Source organism: Ambystoma mexicanum, chromosome 12 (genome assembly GCF_040938575.1).
Source record: "Ambystoma mexicanum isolate Mex_15411 chromosome 12, UKY_AmexF1_1, whole genome shotgun sequence".
NCBI lineage: Eukaryota > Metazoa > Chordata > Amphibia > Caudata > Ambystomatidae > Ambystoma > Ambystoma mexicanum.
The window spans coordinates 1,228,332,372-1,228,353,211 of NC_090936.1; the positions used below are offsets into that span (position 1 = coordinate 1,228,332,372).

Here is a 20,840-nt window from a genome sequence, read left to right on the forward strand (position 1 = left end):
CTGGAGAGTCCAAGGGCTAAATACCAGAAGTTTTATAACCCCCATATAGGAGGACATATACTCTTACAATCCCACTGAGGAAGACACCTTCTTCCAGGAGGAAGATGAGTTCACCTATGTTGAAGGCCAACAAGAAGAGGAAGGTTTTCACGAGGAAACTAACTTATGTGAGGAGGGATTCCAGGAAGACACAGGCGAGGGCGACCCAAATCCCTGGCAGTCACCGGCTAGGTCGACTGACACAGGCAGTAGCAGTATAGTAATCGGGTCTACTGAAACTACACCAGTCAGGAACCCTTCGCCTGTCGATGATCAACCCACCTTCAATGCACTGCTGAAAAAGGCAGCAGCACATTTCGAAATCGAAACTGGGGAGGTCACCCCAGACACCGATTTTGTGGAGAGGATTATCAAAGAAAAACCCCCCACTAGCCAGATTATACCCATCCTCGCCTCAGTTAAGAGACGTATTACACCTTCTCTTTCCACTCCTGCATTGGTGAGAGGGCCCAATCCGAGGATTGAGAAACTGTTCTCTCCTTCTCAATCGGACCCATTAAATATTAAGGGTCACTCAATCCCAGACTCCCTGGTCGTGACCAACACCAGGAAAAGGGCAGGAGTCCCACTATCTTCCAGAGAGGCACCCCCAGATAAAGAGGGGAAGAAGCTGTATGCCCTAGCCAAGAGAATCACCACCTCTGCAGCATTCTCTACCAGAATCGCCAATAATAATACCCTATGGGCAAGCTACGCCGATGCGCAATGGGCTAAGCTCAAACAGGACATCGAAGAAGTTCCCAAACACCTAAGGGCTCGTTTACTGGCTACAGTTAACAAGGGCTCTCTGGTCAATCAAAGCATCGTCAAGAATACCCTCGATGCAGCAGAGACGGCTGGCCGCTCTCTGGTACAAGGAATTTTACTGAAGTGTCACGTCTGGCTTCGCAATTCCAGATTTAAGGCGGAAACACAAGTGTCCCTTATTAATAAACCCATAGAGGAGTCCAACCTCTTTGGGAGAGCAGTAGATGACGCGCTGGAGAACACGAAGAAAGAATTTGATACAATAAAGACCTTAGACCAAATTTCAAAACCCCCTAACAGGCGGGGATTTGGTAATAAGCGCTTTTTTCGTGGACAACGCCAGCAACAAAACCAACAGTATTCTGCCAGCAACTACCAGGGTAATAGCGGCCAGTACAATCAGAGGGGTCAACGCCGTGGCAAGGGAAGAGGCCGGGGTTCCACCCCCAGAGGCTCCTAAGCCAACAACACCACCAAGTGACGTGAAGATTCGCGTCCCCTCCCATGCAACGCCGGTCGGGGGCCGGTTAACATCCTTTCTTCCAGCATGGGAGGGAATAACATCAGACCGCTGGGTATTTTCCACCATAGCCCGCGGCTACTGTATAGAGTTCAACAGTTCCCCAACATACAGACCCCCGAGGGGACGCCGCATGACACCAGAACACCTCGCCATCCTTCTCCAAGAAATGGATCAACTGCTGCAAAAAGGAGCCATAGAGGTCATGCCTCTATCTCAGGTAATGCAAGGTATTTATTCAGTGTACTTCCTTGTACCCAAAAAGGATCTAACCATGCGCCCTATATTAGATCTGCGCCCAGCGAACAAGTTTGTCAAACCCCAAAAGTTTCGTATGGTGACCCTAGAGGAAGTGATCCCACTGCTATCACAGGGAGATTACATGACAACACTGGACATGAAAGATGCATACTTTCATATTTTAATGTTGCCAGCGCACAGAAAATACCTCAGGTTCATGATAGAGGGCAAACACTACCAGTTCAGAGTGCTACCCTTCGGCATAGCATCTGCACCAAGGGTATTCATGAAAGTACTGGCAGTGGCAGCGGCCCACCTGCGCAGGTTATCCATCCCAGTATACCCTTACCTCGACGACTGGCTCATAACAGGGGATTCTTACGAGACATGCTTCTCAAACACCCAAAAGACTGTAGACCTTTTGTTCCAACTGGGCTTCTCCATCAACGAGAAGAAGTCCAGCTTAGACCCCAGCCAAGTCAAACAATTCCTAGGGGCTCTAATTCGAACAAAGGACGGCCTCGTCTTGCCCTCCAACGAGAGGGTCCAAAACATGCTGTTTCAGATCCCCCAATATGTGGCAGGTCGAGAGGTGACGGTGCGCAAAGCGATGCGCTTGCTAGGAATGATGGCGTCGTGTATTTATTTGGTACCTCATGGGCGCCTGCGCATGCGCCCAATGCAAGAGTGGCTCAACAGCCAGTGGTGTCAGGCCAGCGGTCAATGAGACGATCTAGTGGTGGTCTCGCAGGCCTTGGTTCTCTCGCTACGGTGGTGGACAAACGAAAACCTGATAATAGGAAAACCCTTTGCCACACCCGCGGTGGAGGCCACTCTAACCACGGACGCATCCCTCACAGGATGGAGGGCTCACCTATCCCATCAGACTGCTCACGGAGTGTGGACTCCGAACGTAGCATCCAAGCACATAAACCTACTGGAGCTACTGGCGGTGTTCAAAGCACTAAAAGCCTTCCAGGAACACCTACAAGGGAAGACAGTGATGGTCCTTACAGACAGCACCACAGCCATGTACTACATCAACAAGCAGGGGGGCACCCACTCTCCAGGACTGTCCAAGCTGTCCCAGAATATATGGAAGTGGGCTCTCAAACACATGTTCCTACTGTCACAACACGTACCAGGGGACCTCAATCTGCTAGCAGACGAACTCAGCAGAGACTTCTCCCTGCCCGAAGAGTACGAATGGCGATTGCACGAAGACATCGTCTTAGACGTCTTCACGCAATGGGGATTCCCGGAAATAGACCTGTTCGCAACTCTGGAGAACTCACAATGCCAAAGTTACGCCTCCAGGTACCCCCAGAACCAGTCCAAGGGGAACGGTCTATCGATTCAATGGTCAGGGAAATTTGTTTACGCCTTTCCCCCGACTCCCCTTCTCAACAAAGTTGTGCACAAGATGCACCAGGAGCAAGTTACCATGATACTAGTGGCCCCAATGTGGGCCCGGCAGCCATGGTTCGCTCACTTGATGGAGATGTCCCTATCTCCCCCAGTGAAACTTCCCTGCCCGTACAACATGCTGTCACAGGACAAGGGCTGGACACTGCATCCATGCCCTCAGACCATGAACCTAGCAGCCTGGCTCCTGAGATCATAGAATTTGGAAATCTACAACTCCCGCAGAGATGTATGGACATCCTCAGGGAAGCCAGAAAACCTAATACTCGCCACTGCTATTCTAGCAAGTGGAAAAGATTTGTCATCTGGTGTAGAGGTAAGAGCATCAACCCGGTTGACTGCTCTCCCACACACATTGTTCTGTACTTGACCCATTTACTGGATTCAGGTCTAGTGTTCAATTCCATTAAAGTCCACCTGGCGGCACTTTCTGCATACACCACTTCCCAACTTAAAGTGTCGTGGTGGAAGATACCAGTTATCAAGGCCTTCATGGAGGGGGTAAAGAGAATACACCCTCCGATAGCTAACCCAGCTCCCGGATGGGACTTAAATGTGGTACTTTCTAGACTCATGGGCTCGCCTTTTGAACTCATGCACAAGGCAACTCTTAAAGACCTCACTCTTAAGACTGCTTTCCTAATAGCTATCACCTCCATTAGGAGAGTAAGTGAACTACAGGCTCTTTCTGTTCTAGACCCCTTCGTAACAGTTCACAAGGATAAGGTGATTCTACGGACACACCCAAGGTTTGCACCAAAATTCGTCTCAATTCCATGTAAACCAGTCAATAGAATTACCAACTTTCTTTCAAAACCCTTCCAACTTGGGAGAAAAAAGTCTGCATACACTAGATGTACGCGAAGCTGTCATGTTATACATGGAAAGAACCAGGCCACTGAGAAAGACTAATCAGTTCTTTGTCTCGGTGGCAGCAGGAAGAGAAGGAGATGCAGTCTCAAAGTCCACTATATCTAGATGGATTGTTCAATGCATCACTCTGTTAAACTCTTGCTAAGAGAGAACTACCCTTCAAGCCAAGAGCACATTCTACTCGAGGCACTGGGGCTTCCATAGCGTTCATTGCAAATGTTCCCCTTGAGCCCATCTGCAAAGCGGCTACCTGGAGTTCTGTGCACACCTTTACAAAACACTACTGTCTAGATGCACACTCTAGATCTGACTCCCAGGTGGGACAGGCAGTATTAAGACCTCTTTTCTCTACTGTTCCTTCTCATAACCCACCGCCAACTCCGGGTACTGCTCGCTAGTATATGCACAGCATGTGATTCTAAGCAGATTAGCAAACATCAGAAGACAATGCATTACTTACCGTAAAAGCATTTCTGATGGTTGTATCTGCTTAGATTCACATGCGCCCACCCTTCCTCCCCGCTCGGATGGAAGGAACATAGACACCTTTCTACATCTCTCTTTCTTTTCTGTACTCACTCACATATAGAAGGCTCCTTCAGGGCAGAAAAAATACAAACAGAGGGACCTCGACGCGTGGGGGATTGTGGGTACAACGCACGTCACTATAGGGATAGTGTTACAGACACGCCTTGTCGACGTCCCCTTTTCGACTACGAAAAACAAAATGCAATACTCCGCAGTGACCACTGGATGTCGGACCTATGCACAGCATGTGATTCTAAGCAGATACAACCATCAGAAATGCTTTTAGGGTAAGTAATGCATTGTCATTTTTTTAATTGTATTATTCAATTAATAAAATCAACTTTTAATCTCTAACATCAAACCATAAGTAAACCAGGCAAAACACACTTAACATAGTAAAGTAATAAAATCATTCCACATAAAATGTATTTAAAATCAGTTTAAAAGAAGACATGCAGGTAGGGGATTTCTTACGATCAGTCCAGTAGTTCAAATATCGTCATGATCTTTCTCCAAAAAATGGTGAAATATATAATGTATGCGTCTTTGTTTCCATGCATGAAAGTATGCCAAAGTTCTTCCCTTGGAAGGCCGTAAAGGCTGTCCGCCCTAAATTCACAAGTGAGGGACATTCAGTTAACAGGTGTCTTAGTTTCCAGTGTGGCATCCCCACAAAGACAACATGATCTGTGTTCTCTTGGTATGTTTGTCGATGCTCCTGTTATCTCCAATGACTTCATTACATTAAACTTTTTGATGTACTCCCATACTAACATGTTTCCCAAAAAATGATCAACATATCTAGGGAGATCCGAATGACTCTGAATATACTCAATGCATTCTGCAGAATTACTTTTAGTTTCCAAGCCAATAATGAGTTGTTCACGGCTATTCTCAGATAGTGTGACCTTCATGATTTTTTTGTCTTTTTTTACGGTTAGCAGATGTTACACTCAGGAACCAGTACTAGCCATCTGTCCGCTATTGATTTTATTTTCACAATACAATTGACAGGCATGTTTCCAAATTCATGTATGAGCGCATCGTGAATCAACCCAAGTAAATTGGCACCTAAGCCCTTTTTCAACTTCCAATACGTGTTAAGGCACGAGAGACATTTCATGTGTATCGGGTCAATGACAAATTCCAGAAATACTAGTTCGGGAGATGTGCGATGAGGCACTCCAACCAGTCTGTTTAATACATTTTCCTCTAGTTGGATCATTTTTGGAAGATTTTCTTGGGCCCAGATCTCCGCACCATAGGGTAAAATTGTAAGGATTGAACTTGATATAAATGAGTCAAGACCCCCACCAAGTTAATTCTCTTCCAGAAGAATCTACTAGCTTGTAGTTTGGTGCAGGACAAGGTATCTATCCTGGATCCTCAGCCTTAAAGCATCGGAAAACTCTGTTCTGAACATAGGCGTTGGAGTCCAGGAAAACCCTGTGATGAGAAGACCTCCCAAACAGACAGTCCAACAGAAATCCACCAAGAAGTACATATTAACGCGGTTGCCTCAGTGCAGGGAGGGTTGTTGCCTTCTAAATATCTGGAAAAAAGGTCATAACTGGTTGGGTCCATTCATGATTTTGGTGCACAGGTACTGGTGCGTAAAAGGTGGATGCACTTAGAAATTAGAGCGATAAAGAGTGAGAGGCCGTTGGGAGAACTCACAAACACGCAAAGTGAAACAGAGCTACACACATTGGCTAAAGGGCCATAGGTTTCTTATGGGACTCAATGATGCTGAAAAAATATTTGGCTGCAGGCTGGGAAATAATACCACTAGGTTCTGGGAATTGATAAGGCCAAGGGGGACTGATCAATTCCTACAGACTCTGGCAATACTGGAAGAAGTATGGGTACATCATTTTACAGAGGTATACAAAAAAAGGGTTGGATACTAGTAGCTCTTTTTTGCATGTTAGCTGGCGGGGGGCTCTTTGTTGGGGCCTGGACAACATTGCCCTATTAATAAAGTTGAGAGAAAGGTCCAACGCTCCAGGTCCTGATGTCTGGTCAAATTTCCTCTCCAGTCAAATGTCCTTTTGTGGGCCCAACTATTGAGCAAATTGTTTAGAAACATTTTGGTAAAAAGAGAGCTCCCTGGGACCTGGACTGCAGCATTGATTGTCTTAATCTTTATTATTATCTCCTCTGCAATATAGGTCAATTTAATTATTGGACGCCTCAAATAAGATCTTTGCCAAGATGATGTTGAAAGAACTACATACTTGGGTGGGGGGGTGCTAACTTTCTGGATTTCTGCCAAGCAGGCTTTGAGATGGGCGAGGGACATCCTTAAACAGCCTTGTTTTGTCTGTTCTTTCAGGGCAGGCTAAACAACAGGGGAGACCGGTGTATTTGGCATAGCTTCATGTAAGCAAAGCCTTCGATCACGTTAACAGGCCAATTTTGTGGAAGAGCTTGAACGATAATGGATGCCCCCTACCCCTGATTGAGATCTTGGAGGCCCTCCATTTGGGGACTAAAATTAAGGTGAGACTGAATTCTCATGGTTCTTTTACAGGCTAGATGGAGGCAAATTGAGGGCTGCGCCAGGGTTGTGTACTCACGCCATTCCTGTTTAGTTTCTATATAAAGGATATGGCTACCTGTTGGAACCTAGTGGGGACAAACCCGCCAAAGCTGGGGGAAATGATGCGGATGACATGGTCATCTGCGATGACCCCCATAGGCCTGCAGAGGGCTTTACAGGCTCTTGATGTAGTCCTGAGTAATTCGCACCTATTGCTCAACATGACCAAATCAAAAATATTGGTACTGAATGGGGAGAGGTCTAAATGGAAATCATTTGGTTGATTCTTGGATGGCCAGGCTTTGAAGGTTGTTAACCAGTATAAGTACTTGGGCTCTTTCATTTACAATGGAAAGGGAAGGAGGGACCGGCTGGAGATCTTAACTCCAAATTCTTGGCAGATACAAATCCGCTAATCCAATTCGATTTCAAATTCGGTAGATTTTTGTTAATGCCTCTGGCAAAGTTATTTAGACAGCACATTGTCCCAAAATTGATCTTTGGCGCTCAGACTTGGGAAAAAGACGCACCATGGACAAATTGGAGGCAAAACTGTGGAGGGCCTCCCAGCATCAGTCCCTGTGTCTGGGATTTTGTATAAATTTGGTCAGCTGCCAATTAAGACATTAATTGATTAGGGAAAATTGCAAATCTATGCTTGTATAGTCTCTCTCAAAAGGCATCCTTTTTCATGTAGCTGAACGCCATGTGGGTAGCTGGCAACTGTAGGGTGCTTGTGAATTGGGTTCAATGGTGTCCGCAGATTCTTGTGAAAATTGAATATTCAATTCAATAGAGGAACTGACCCTGAATCCAAACAAGGGTGAAACAAAAACTATTCAGATACGTTTGGATACAGTTGAGGGTTGAGTTGTTGGAATACCAATGTTTTAACAACCACTTTGTTTGGTTGATAAACATTTTTAATATTCTGGTTCCCTACTTGAAGAAGCATCCATCCATAGATTTTAGGTTTCAAATGCTGAGGTTAAAATTAAATATGTTCCCTACTATGGAGGTATTGGGGATAAGGAGCAAGGCCCCAAGAGGAAGGAGACTTTGCTGGCACTGTGCCCTGGAAGATGAAACCTTAAACATCTTTGTGTTTATTGCCCTGACCTGCGTTCCTTGTGGAGGGAAAAAACAGAAGGGCTTTTAAACTTGATGGATGAGGATCTATGGATCAGAATTTTAAACACAAATGAAATTTCATTATCTTTAAGGTTTTTAGAATTTTGGATGTTGCTTTTAAAGGAAAAAAGTTTTTCAAATGTAGAAAATGTTACTTTTAATTGATTCTATTGATTGCTATTTCTGGTATTGATGTGTGAAAAGTTCAGTATTGTACTAAAATGCACAATAAATAAAAAGAAAAATAACGTGGTTGATGAAATTATAGCTGATGACCCCCCTGCACACTGCTCTGCGGGCGCCGCTGCCCACGGCTTTGCAGGCCCTGCTACACTGCTCTACAGGCTGCTTTCCTTGAAGGGCTTCAAAGATTGTTGAAAAACATATTGGTCTCAGTGGGAGGTTCAGGAGCTCTTATTTATTTATTTATTTATTTGAATTTGTAGAGCGCACATCTGCCCGGGGGCATCGTGGCGCTAAGAAGTCTTACTTGTTACAGGCATACATGGTGAATATACAGATTAGCATAGATGCGTTTTTTCATACATTTGCTGTTATTTCCATAATTACAGTGGTGAGAATACAGGTGAGGCGGGGTTAGTGGAACAGCGTGGTTTTGACTAGTCTACGGAAGGCATGGTATGATTTTTCGCTTCTTAAGGCGGTGGGGAGTGCGTTCCAATTTTTGGGTGCTAGGTGTTGGAAGCTGGACCCTCCGGCTTTGCTTCTTTTGAAAGTGGGTACATAGGTCTGGTTGGTCAGGTGTGACCTGGTAGGTCTAGTGGAGGTATGGAGGTTGATCCTTTCAGAAAGATAGGGTGGGGCATTGGCAGAGAGGCATCTGTGTGTGATGGCCATGGATTTAAATAGTATGCGTTCTTTTATAGGTAGCCACTGTGCTTCTTTTCTGGCTTGGGAGATGTGCTCCCTTTTTGGAATGCTTAGGGCTGCTCTTAGAGCATTGTTTTGTGTGACTTGCATTTTTTTAATGTTTTGTGCAGATGTGCCCAGGAAGAGGGCGTTGCAGTAGTCCAATTTGGTACCTACTGTGGCTCTGGCTACATTCAGGCAGTTTTTAGGGGATAGGAAGGGTTTAACGGCGTTGATTATCTTAGTGGTTAGTGCAGCAGAGGAGGCTACGGCATTGACTTGCCGTGTCATGGAGAGAGTGGAGTCGAGGTATACTCCTAGCGTTTTTACCGCAGTGGAGACTGTTATGGTGCAGTTATCGACGTTAAAGGATTTGTATAGAGGCGGGAGTTTATTTAGTGTTTCTTTGGTGCCAACTAGTAGGATCTCTGTTTTGTCCCCGTTAAGGCAGAGTCCGTTGGCTGCCATCCAGGTTTGAATGGCTGTGTATATTTTAGTTAGTGCTGCGGCGTCTTGTTCATATAAGCCAGTAAGGGGGAGCAGGACTTGTGTCGTCAGCATAGTTGGTGTAAGCTATGTGGTGATGGCCGAGGTCATTGAACAGAGGGAGGGTGAAAATGTTGTATAGGGTGGGTGCAGTGCAGGATCCTTGTGGGACGCCACAGTGGATGGTGGTTGGGGTAGCGTTTGCAGATTCCGAAAAGACTTTCATAAGTCGACCCTCGAGGAAGGATTTGACCCAGGAGACGGCTTCCGGCGAGAAGTGAGCTTCATTTTTAAGTTGTGTGCCTAGAATGTCATGATTGACCAGGTCGAAGGCAACAGATAGGTCTAATAGTAGGAGGAGAGCCGGTTTGCCTTTGTCCATGATGTCATTAAGTTGAATTTTAAGGTCTAGAAGGGCCGATTCGGTCCCATGCCCCGGGCGGAAGCCCGATTGCCTTTTGCCTAAGATGCGATTTTTCTTCGAGGTAGTGCTGTATTTGTGAGTAGGCGACTTTGTCGAGGATCTTGAGCAGGAAGGGAACTGTTATAATGGGTCTATAGTTGTTGGCGTTTTCTGGATCTAGAGTGGGTTTCTTGAGAAGGGGGCGCACCCAAGCTTCTTTTAGGCTGGTTGGGACTGAGTTAGAGTTGAAGGATGCATTAATGAAGGATTTGAGGAATGGTGCTAGTGTCTCAACACAGTCTTTGACTAGTTTGGCGGGGCAGGCGTCGCCTTTGCAGTTGGAGGGTTTGATTCTGTTAACGATATCGATTACCTCTTTTTCTGAGACTTCTCCAAATTTAAAGGGTGTGATGTGACTTATCTTTTTGTTCTCAATCACTGTTTCCTTAGGGGATGCAGCTAAGATTTGCTGAGTGAGATTTTTGTGATGGTTTAAGATTTTGGCTTGGAGGAGTTCGATTTTTTTTAGAAGGGCGGTTTGTATGGTGTTACACCAGGCTTGGTCCTTGACAATCTCTTGTGACTTAGTGGCTGGTGTGGAGAGTTCCTTGAAGATGGCGAAGAGCTCTTTGGATTCTGAGGTGGCGTTGGAGATTCTTTCATTATATGATGCAGATTTGGCTGCTATGATGCTCTGGCCTGCAAATAATTTCCATTAATACTTGTGTATATTTACTGGTCCATCTTATAGAGCATTGCCCATGAGCCGAGAATACTAAAGTTGATTTACAGGTCTATCTTTTACTTGTGTATGTTGTAAAGCAGGGCCCAGGCCACTTGGTGTCGGAGCAGTGTATGGAAGGCTGAATTACAGGGGAGTTGCTAGGTCTGGAAAAGACCCGGTGCTACGCTGATGTCAGAACTGTTGGGACTGTGGGCTAGCTAGTCTTTTGGCTGAAGCTCCTGAGATTCTATCTGGGGCTACAACCAAAAGATCAGGGGCTATAGCCCCTTTAACCTCCCCTAGCAACGCCCCTGCTGAATTATGTTAGTACATTGAGCTATGGCCAGTACCATTTCATTGCTCTAAAGTGTTGCTGTTCTCCGACTCCCGCATAACTGATGTGATGTGTGATGTGCGGTTCACTGAATGTATTGCCATTGCGCTCAGTTTTCCATGCAACATAGCAAGTGTTTGCTACTAAAACAATGGTATAAGATAGGTTCAGCCTTAAAGAGGAGAGAGAAGGTAGAGAAACGTGTACAATCATTCTATATTTCAGCACAAAGCCCTCTTTTATATTATGTTTCATGTTATGTTTGACTATATTTTAATTTCTTTATTCCCTTCTTTCAACAGCATTGGGACGTCTTCAGAAATATTACAGAAGTCTTTATCTTGGTTCCTGCACTTCTTGGTCTGAAGGGTAACTTGGAGATGACTTTGGCATCCAGACTTTCGACTGCAGTAAGCTTGCCACGTTTTGTTATAGTGCTGTTTTTAAAGTTAGATCTCCACTTAAATTATTGCCATAACTTGATATATGTAACAATAAATAAGCACATACATGTTGGTCCTCAATCTTGTATTTTGGGGGTCGGGGATGACAGGAGAAAAAATGAAAAAGCTCCCGCCCCCCTTTCCCCCTACATGTACAAATTCTCCCTGGTGGGTCCCAGCTGCATTCCGTGTTTCTGCAGCACAGCAACCATGCAGACGACAAGTGAGTGATCCATGCACTGCAAATGCCTGTGGAATAGGCTGAACATTGCAGGAGGTCTCTACATCTTCTGCGCCCCCACCATATCTGCTAAATCCACTTGGAAGAGCTATTTGTGAGGCCATTCTAAGCCCTGAAATGCCTTGCTTTGTGGCATGATGCTTGCAGCGCGGTGAATGGGTGCCATTGGCGAGAATAGGAGGGTTCTCTGCACGCAAGCCTTGTTCCTCGCAAATCGACTTTCTATGGGGGATCTCTGTATGTGTGAAGAGATTTCCACAGCCACGAACTCTGGAGTGAATCCCTCTGGGCGATATAGACGCTGTGGCAGTGTTCATGGGTATCCTCCTCCATGAGGCACATACACGCCATACCATGCATCAGAACCGCGGTTTCTGTATTGAACAAAAAGTGTTCTTCAAGGCTGCAAGCTGTATGATATTATGTCATTTATTTTCGGACATGCTGCACTCTTCCCAGATTGTCACATTGAAGGTCATGCAATGTGTCTTTTACATGAGCGCCAGGGGACCACTCCGGTGGTGATAGTACGCAGTACAAATATCTTTTAACATTAACATTAACATGTAGCAAACGTACTCTGCAGAATTTTAGGGAGGTGTAATAAAGACCTACTAGCAGAAGTCTGGCAGTCCTGTTGCACAATAGGTGTCCAGCACTTGCAGCCCACCTCTTTCAGGTCACTATGTACATCGTAGGTTGGCAAGAGATGTGGCTCCTTGGAGGATGCCTCCATGGCTAACTAGTAGGGGGGTCCCCTATACCATTTATTCCCTTCTGTTACTAGAGTACTGCTGATGTTTAGAATACGCACCAGCGGCTCTCATTGCAAATTCTCAGCTTGCCTCTTAATTCTGCTTTTCATACAATGGTGCTTATTTATGCCACTGTGTTTTAATTCTGAAGTGGTAACTTGATGTGGTTTTGGCTAGTAAAGACCAGGTTCATGCATAAGGCAAGACGTTCAACTCTCAGGCCAGCTGTGGCCAGACGCTCCTTGCAGGGAAGGAACCCACCGTGGTTATTCTGCCATAGCTTCAGGCCATGTCGGCATCCAAACCCATCACAATCACTGTAGAGTGATTTGTACTCACTCGCCCATCCTTCAATCATTAATTCCTCTTGGAATTTCATTTCAATGGGGAACGTTTTATATCTATTTTTTTGCCCTTTAAGTATATTGAAAGCACAGTATTCAGATTCTGTGTGCTCAGTTTACCGTCGCCATTCACCTGGTATTTACTTTGCGTATAGTTGCAACTTGTTGATGTGCGCACCCTGTCATTATAAGATTTAGAAATTGCACCCCTGTCTAATGAGTGAGAAGATGGTGTTTAAGGTGCTGACAGTTCAGCCTGCAAGGTGCAATGACGTCTGCAATTTGTCTTATTTTTGCGCTGTCCTCCTTGCTCAGCAAATGTCTCATCAGTAGCGATTGAGGACTGTGCATCGCCACTTGTTGACCAACCCACAGGTTTTTTCTGTATTTGAATATTGCGTACATGTTTCTTTCTGTTTATTTTGGAATTGGCATAAAAGCACAAGATTTAAAAGCAGTAAGATCCACCTAATAGTAATCAATAAATACATGAACATATAACTAAAAACCAAACATCCTAAAATCAAACCTATTCTTACAATCGTAAGTACAGTATACTATACCTTGTTTAAATACATTGGCATGATACCAGTTTGAATTGAATCTGTTTAAATCAAATTGACCTACTGATCTTAAATGCAATGCATAAGACACGCTTTTCTTAAAGTGCCTATGGTAAAGTAACACACCTTGCCCCTAATAAATATATAAAAACTGGCCGACATTTCCAAATTTCAGACTTGCATAGTATGGAATAATGTGTTCTCGTATATAAGCTCTTCAGCCCCTTTCCTCCTCTTTCATGTAGTGAGGTGTTTCTCCTGGGCCAAGACCTCATGACTGCACATAGGGCCTCATTACACGGATGGCGGTGGACCAAGGTGCTATGAGCACCTTGGTCTATGCCGGTAAAATACCGGCACCGCCTTGGTGGAAAGGGTAATTACTGCCCTATTCCAAGGTTGGTGGGGCGGTAATTCCCCCTTCCCCCATTGCCCTTCCCCATTCCCATTTTTGCCCCCTAGGGCATAATGGGAATGGGGAAGGTGCTAATTACGGCACCGCAAATTGCAGTACCGTAATTAGCTCCCTGGTCCCTTTGCGGGTTGGTTTTTAACGCCTGCAAAAAGCAGGCGTTAAATTCCCCAACCCGCAAAGGGACCTCGTAGTAAGGCGGTAAAGGTTTACCAGTACCGGTAAAATAACGGTAAACCCTTACCGCCTACCGTGTAATGAGGCCCATAGTCCGCAAATTGACCCCACACATTATGATATGACATTCTCTTAGCAAATAAAAATAGATATAACTATCAATATATTTGTTTATAGAATATTGTTCCTATTCAAAGTTATTGCATCTCTTACAGCTTAAGTAGTAATATTGGGTCTTAATGGTGAGTCCCCTGCTCGAACCTAGGTGGGGCATTCAAGGAGGCCAGATGCTACTACATGCTGTGTGGTGCTAGGCCCATGGACTACGTGGGAAGTATCCTGTAGCTACTGTGAGGGGTCAGTAATGCGGGGCAGACAACTGCTTGTAGTTTTCTCAAAGTAAGATATTTTATTAAAATAAAGATTTTCAAATGTAGCTTTGCTTGCCCTACTCTATCAAGGAATTCTCTACCTGGTCTAAAGGCTAAGGGACAATATCTTTTCCTGGGTAGACTGGCCCTCACTTTAAACAATAGACATTCAAAGAAATGTTTAAAGCAACATAAGATAATAAATGATATTGAACAATATTTGGATGACCTTCACTATTCCTGGGTAAGATCCTTCTCCCCAGGTTTTAAAGTCGGCTTCAAAATGTTCAACAAAAAAGAAAAGTCTTAAACCAGTTCTTATCAGTTCCAAGTCAAAACAGAAGTTCATCAAACAAAAAAATCCACTGGTAACATTTCTCTGCTTTGGCTGAAACCCCCCCCCCCTTCCAATTCCAGCGAAGAAAATGGCACCAGTGGTAATCTTGGTTATCTTCTGTTCAAGATTATCTGCCACAGTTCAAAAGGAATAATTAAATGACTTCTCCAACTACCACATTACAATGGGTTAGAACTTCTGCAGAACCTTTGGTTTATTTGTCAGGATGCGTCTCTTTGGGTTGCTGCTTCCCTTTAGCAACCACTCTTCTATTACTATGTGAACAGTGCCCTTCGTCCCACAGTAAGCTACTACTTCAAACCACTCTAATGTGACATCCACTGACAATGTTCTATACCACCACAGTTCAAGTACTTCTACCACTGCCTTAGACTTCTTAATTATCCAGCAGAGTACTTCGACCTTTTCAGGTAGGCCCTCTTCCCTTTTAAGACTTTCTAAAATGGGGCAGCCTCTTTGCTTCTTCAGTCAGTCTCACTGTACAAGGAAACCTGCCTCTGCCTTCAAGACTTACGTCCTTTCCGTTTCAGCAGTATGTTAGCATTACAGGTTAACTTCTTTTCATTCTTTACACGCACCCAGCTTTCCCACACCTTTTTTGCCCAAGTAATTACCCAGAAGCCATAGTGCCACTCTTCCAGCTTCAGGTAACGATGCCACACTTCTATATGAAACCACTAGACTGTTAACAACTTCACAGGTGGATGGGTTTTAACAAGTCGTGTTTCACTATAAAAGGGCTTCACCTTTTGTCTTGGTTAATGCTTGTTCTCTTCAGTATAGTAACTTCCTAGATCATACAAGATTCAATCTTCAAAGTGAAAAAATGATTAGGCACGCGTGGTCACTCTTTAAGGTACATTTTTAAACTAAAATATTGGATATAATTGTATTCCTGTGTAGTATCAATGAGTCCATTTCTGACTTCCCTCGGGAAACACAATTGGTCACACGCGACCTTCCTTTGATGCAGTTTTCACTTTTAACCCCTGTAAGACGTTCATGTCATGTATTCGAAAGGGATACAGTAAGCCATCCTGCTGCACAATTGAGGACACGCAACCACTCTGGTAATGTGAAAGATTTCAACAATGGATGCAATAGGTTTTACTTCTCACACAAACACTGCATCTTTCAGAATGAGCGTGAAGGCTACATTTCCATTGTTAAGTCTGTTTAAGAATAACAAACCACTTCTACTATCATTTTACTATACAGAAGCCTCTTTGGGGCTGGTTACCAGCAAGGCTTGTTGAGTGAATCTGAACACTGTGCTTCACGCACCGGCTTCAGGGACACTGCTGCTGCGGGTTGCTCTGTTTGCCGAACTTCCTCAATTATTGTTACTACTTCGGGCTGACTTGGGACCCACACCAGCATGGTGTCTCTTCTTCTGTTAAGTACTCACATAAGCCGGTATACTTGAGAGTTCACTGTAGGCGTGATTAGTCGGGTCCAAATCATATTTTTATAGCCCAGTCCGGGCCTCCTCAAAGGAGAGCGACCTTCCCTGTGAAATACCACCCTGTCCAAGCCAATCGGATACGGACAGGATGGTGGTTCACCTAGAAGAGCAAAAATACCACCCGGTATTCCCCAGCCTGAAAGAACATGAAGGTGAGTATTAGTACAGAACTCCAACAAGTATACCTATGTATGAAAGGGTAATGAATGCCAGACTAACCTGAGCTGCAGTGAATAGTGATTAAAGGGAAGAGCAGGTAGATAGAACGTCCAGTTTAAGGTTGTAGGCAAACTTCCAAAAGGTTTTAGGGAGGTAGGGACAAGGGGTGGGGGGAGTAGTTAATTTGGTTAGTTGAGAACCTGTCACCCGAACGGAACGAGGGCTCAATAAGGGAAAGCAAAGAGGCAATGACAACTGCAAGGCGTCCAAAGTTCAAAGCACTCTGAGGGATCAAAGGGTCATCCGTAACAAGTCCAAGAAAACAGGCAACAAGTAAAAAGTCAGGTTAACAACAAGCATCAGGAAAAATCCAGTAGCAATCAGTAATTCAAAAATAGGTTTGAAAGGCCAAGTAATCAGTAATTGAGGTAATACCAACAAAAAAGACAGAATGGAATTACCAGAGCAATAGCAGCCGGGCCGGAGTTGAAAACCTGCGTGGAGCCTAGAACAAGGGATTTCAGCGGGACGGGAGTAGGAAACCAGTGAAGAACTTCAATCAAAAAGCGCTCGATTAATGTGGAGTGCTCACTATTAAGCGTTTCAGGCTGGCACTTTTGTGATGTGTTTCACAGCGTCGGTCGCGGAGGGTTGTCTCCATGGCAACCGATTGTGGACAGGACGGGGGGGCGCGACACCTTCCAGCAACCAACGTCCTCGAGAGCGCAACGATTGCGAAGGACCCATGGCAACTGCCAGACGCGTCCTGCGGTCACATTTTTGCTGCCCGTAAACACACAGCGCCGGCTGCCAGCATCCGGCAGGGGCGCGCTGACAACTGCGGCCACCTTAATTGGGAGTCTTTTCCACTCCTGCAATCCTTGGCTTGCCTTCTGCTTCTGGCCTTGGGCTCCTGCACACTCTTGGCTCTGCAATCACAGCAACTTGGCTCACATGGGGAAAAATTCACTTTCAGCATTTGTTCTTCTGCGCAGCCTCTGCAATGCAGGTTTTGGGAACACCGTATTCTCTCAGAACTTGCAGGTGAACTCTGATGTCTTCATGTTCTGACGTCCTTTCTGTGCTCCCACTTCCTCGTGAATTACCAGCCTCATGTTACTGCTCTGCTACTGCTATTGCCAGCGTTCCAAGTCCTGCTCCTTCCTCCTCTGCTTTCCTGCTGGGGCCTTTTATGCCTCACAGGTTTGAGAATTAGCTTCAGGTGTGAGCCATTAGTTTCAATTGCTTGACTCCAGCCATGGCTATTAGGCTTAATTGCTTGACCACTATATCTACATGACTCTTCAGCCCTCTTCCTCATCTCAGTCCATCTACGATTCGGGGACAACATGTGGTTGTTTTCTAACAAAGTTAGGTTTCTCCGCGTATTTATTACTTACGAGGGTAGATTTAATTCCCTTAACATTTTTAACAGAGGGGCTATGGGTTTGAACTTTTACAGAGGAAGACGGTTTTTAGAAGACATTTCCGCAATCCTTTGTAGTGCACTCTTGGAAATGAGGAGGGCATTTATTTTTAAATACCCGAAAGTGTCTTTCTTTTGGTATAGTGTACTTTGATTTTAGAACCTTAGGGTTAACAACCTTAGATTTAATAGAAGGTTGAGAGACATTATAATGACAATAAGCCAAAACCTCTTCTGGCACAGTGGTAAGAATCTCCCTTTCAGAGGAATAATACTGCGTCTCATCCCACGGATTCTCCTCACTAACCTGAGCCCTGTTTCCACCCAGGTGATCCTCCTGCAGCACACCACCCACAGGGTTGGGACCAGGAAGCGTCTGCCTTCCCATGGCCACCTGGGATGAGACTTTGGCCTGGGTTTCAGCGATGGATCTGTAGGATTCTTTGCACTACCCCACAAGGGACTTGCCAACGTGCTTTTGACCCACTGTCCCTATAAGTGATTGTCTGAGCTTTAACTCGTAAACGACATAGAAGCAGTCTACAAGCTTTTCCCCCTACTGACTACTGTATTACCAAAGCAGACGTCCTACAGAGCAGAGGCTGGCAGCATAAAGCAGAAGCGGCAATCTGGGATTCACTGCTTGAGGATGGTAGGCCAGCTCGCATAGTCGCTGCGAGTGTCGGAAGCAACATGATGGACATGCCCTTTAAAGCATGTAATCCCACTAGGAACAGACCTGTAGCACACCAAACATTAGCAATTCACCAGTCAAGAACACCAGGCAATTCTGATGCACCGGTGAATATGTTAACGATAAACACAGGCCTAAGGGAGGAAGCAAAGCTTTGTAAAAATCAGGGCAGCAGAAACAAGAAAGTGGTGTGTTGAAAAACCAGATAGTAGTTGAAAGGGCAGGACGCTGGCCCTAGAGGCACGTGATTGTAGAAGGAGGGAAGCAGGAAAGAATGATGCTGGAGTAAAGGAAGTAAAATCAGGAGAAGTTTGGAGGTGAAGTACAACAAAGAGGGGGGTTGGTGTGTAAGATAAGGAGGGAGCTGGAGCCAGGAACCTATGGGGGCAGATTGGGCAGCTGAACATCAGAAGGAAGAACAGTGGAATGAGGATTTTTTAAATGGTGAAAGGCAGGTGGAGGCTCATAGGAAAGGAAGAAGTTTGAGCGAAATCCAGCAGGAAGACTGTAGAAGAGGTTCTAGAGCTGGAAGAGAGTAAAGGGAATATTGACATCGTTGGACCTTGGGAGAATAGTGTTAGGCAGAAACCTGTGCAGTTCCCTTAGGGACCACTGCAAAAGATTTGGGACTACAGGTGTTTGGCAGTAAACCCACTTGGTAGCAGTCTGTACCACACAGATTTACCTGGTAGCTGTGGCTGAGCAGTCAGACTTCCCTCAAGAAGAGTTGGGCAGTAATCAAAGTATACACAATAGGCACTCAGATACAATAATACAAGCAAACACTGACCAGAGCTTTGGTATCAAAGTATATAATTATTTATTTAAAAACACACAGCTTGAAACACTCCAGCACTCCTATTGTAAAATATTCTAAACACAGTTACTATTGTAATATATACACCCCTTTTCCCTTATCAGATAAGTCACAGTAAAACACCACTTATTTTCATACAGAGGTGAGCGCTTAACTAGATTGCACTCCAATAAGTTTGTGAGAAAGGGAGGGAAAAAGACAGAATATGACAAGGTACACCACTCTAAGATTCAGGAACACTATAAGCAAGGCAGAAGAGCAAAAGTCACTGGTGAGCCAAAGTCCAAAGGCTGGGCCCACTCTTAGAGAGAGCAGAGCACAAATGCGCCCAAGATCACACAGTTACACTAGGCTTAGAAAGTCTTGCAGAGGGTTCAAAAAGAGTTTAGAGAGGCTTTAGGAAAGTTTAGCCAGGGTGTCCCAGGCTAACCCAGGTTTGAAAGCCGGGAGCTAAATCTACCCCGTACAGTCGGTAGCAAGGGAAGCCAGGCGGGACACGGTACCTTAAGTGGGAAGGGTCCTCCAGCGGTGGCAGTTGTTCCTGGTAGTGGGTGCAAGTTGCGTCGTCGTCCAGGGGAAGAGAAGATCTCGACTTGGAGGAAAGATGAAGGTCGTTGCACTACCAGGGCAGAAACCAGCCTCAGAGTTTTCCGGTTAAAGGTGGCACCTTTGTTTCGCGGTCGTGGTAAAACGTGGTATCCCGGTTGCCGGGGAGCTTGGCACGGGCAAGGCGGCCACGAGGTATGTCGGGAAAGCGAAAAGACTGTGAAACTGGTTATCCCCACCAGTCAAAGGAAGAAGACTCTCCGGCGGGAGATCTCCTCTGTCGTTGGGAAAAGTGGTGAGGCAGTCCAGCAGGGCTCCACCGGTAGTGGTGTCGTGGCAGGTCGGCTCAGCTTCTCCCTCGTCGGATTCTTAGGTCCTGTGGCGACTTCTGAAGTTCCAGTCCCCAAAGCCCTGCTTTTATGCAGCAAACCCCCATTCACTCAGCCTAGCTGTCACTCAAACATGCTAAGTGGTGAGCCGGCCGGCTCACCACTTGGGCCAATCAGGATGGAGTGAGACTTGAGTTGCCTAGGCAACTCAGTCCAGGGTGCCTAAATTTCCCTCCACCCCTCCTAAGTACCCCAGACGGAGTGGCACCACTTTGGAGGGCTTCTGTGGAAAAGCCCGCCAAAAAGTGGAGCAAAGGGCTTGACTTGGGTTGGAGTCACAGAAAAGAACACAAACGCCATTTTAGAATCAAGTTTTGGCAAAAAAACACCAACCGGAGAATTAATATTAATTAAATAAACCAGCGGTATGTTCGAGGCTAACGTAAATAATTAAATAAAGATAGTAGCCTAAAACAATGGAAAATCCCATAGGAAAATATTCGCGGTTGAATATAAAAAGTAGTATCCACTGCCACCAGCCAAAACTCGATCAGGGGGGACGGAGACGTGCCCCCTCGACTAACAGACCCCGGGGCAATTGAATTGCCCCAGCCAGTACGTCCACAATATGATGGTTTGTACTGGTTCTGTTCAGAATTTAGGACTAGTAAAGTCAATGGTGACTTTACATGCCCTGGGAGACAGTAGTCAGTCCCAGGGTATGGAGTCTATACTGGGGGGGTCACTATGACACCCCTGTGTTACTGCACTGAGGGTGCTGTGTAACACACATCACAAAAACACATGAAGACCTATGGAGTAAAAGACCCCATAGCCCATTAAACACATCTAGCTTC

At 45.4% G+C, this 20,840-nt stretch overlaps 1 protein-coding gene across 3 annotated transcripts in view; it reads left to right on the forward strand.

Annotated features, from left to right (window-relative positions):
* Positions 1–20,840, forward strand: part of SLC41A2 (solute carrier family 41 member 2) — a 705,927-nt gene that overhangs the window by 208,189 nt on the left and 476,898 nt on the right. For all 3 annotated transcript variants that reach the window (XM_069629903.1, XM_069629904.1, XM_069629902.1), the window contains exon 3: positions 11,186–11,293. In XM_069629903.1, coding sequence (XP_069486004.1) covers positions 11,186–11,293 — 108 coding nt within the window. The remainder of the gene's footprint in view (positions 1–11,185; positions 11,294–20,840) is intronic.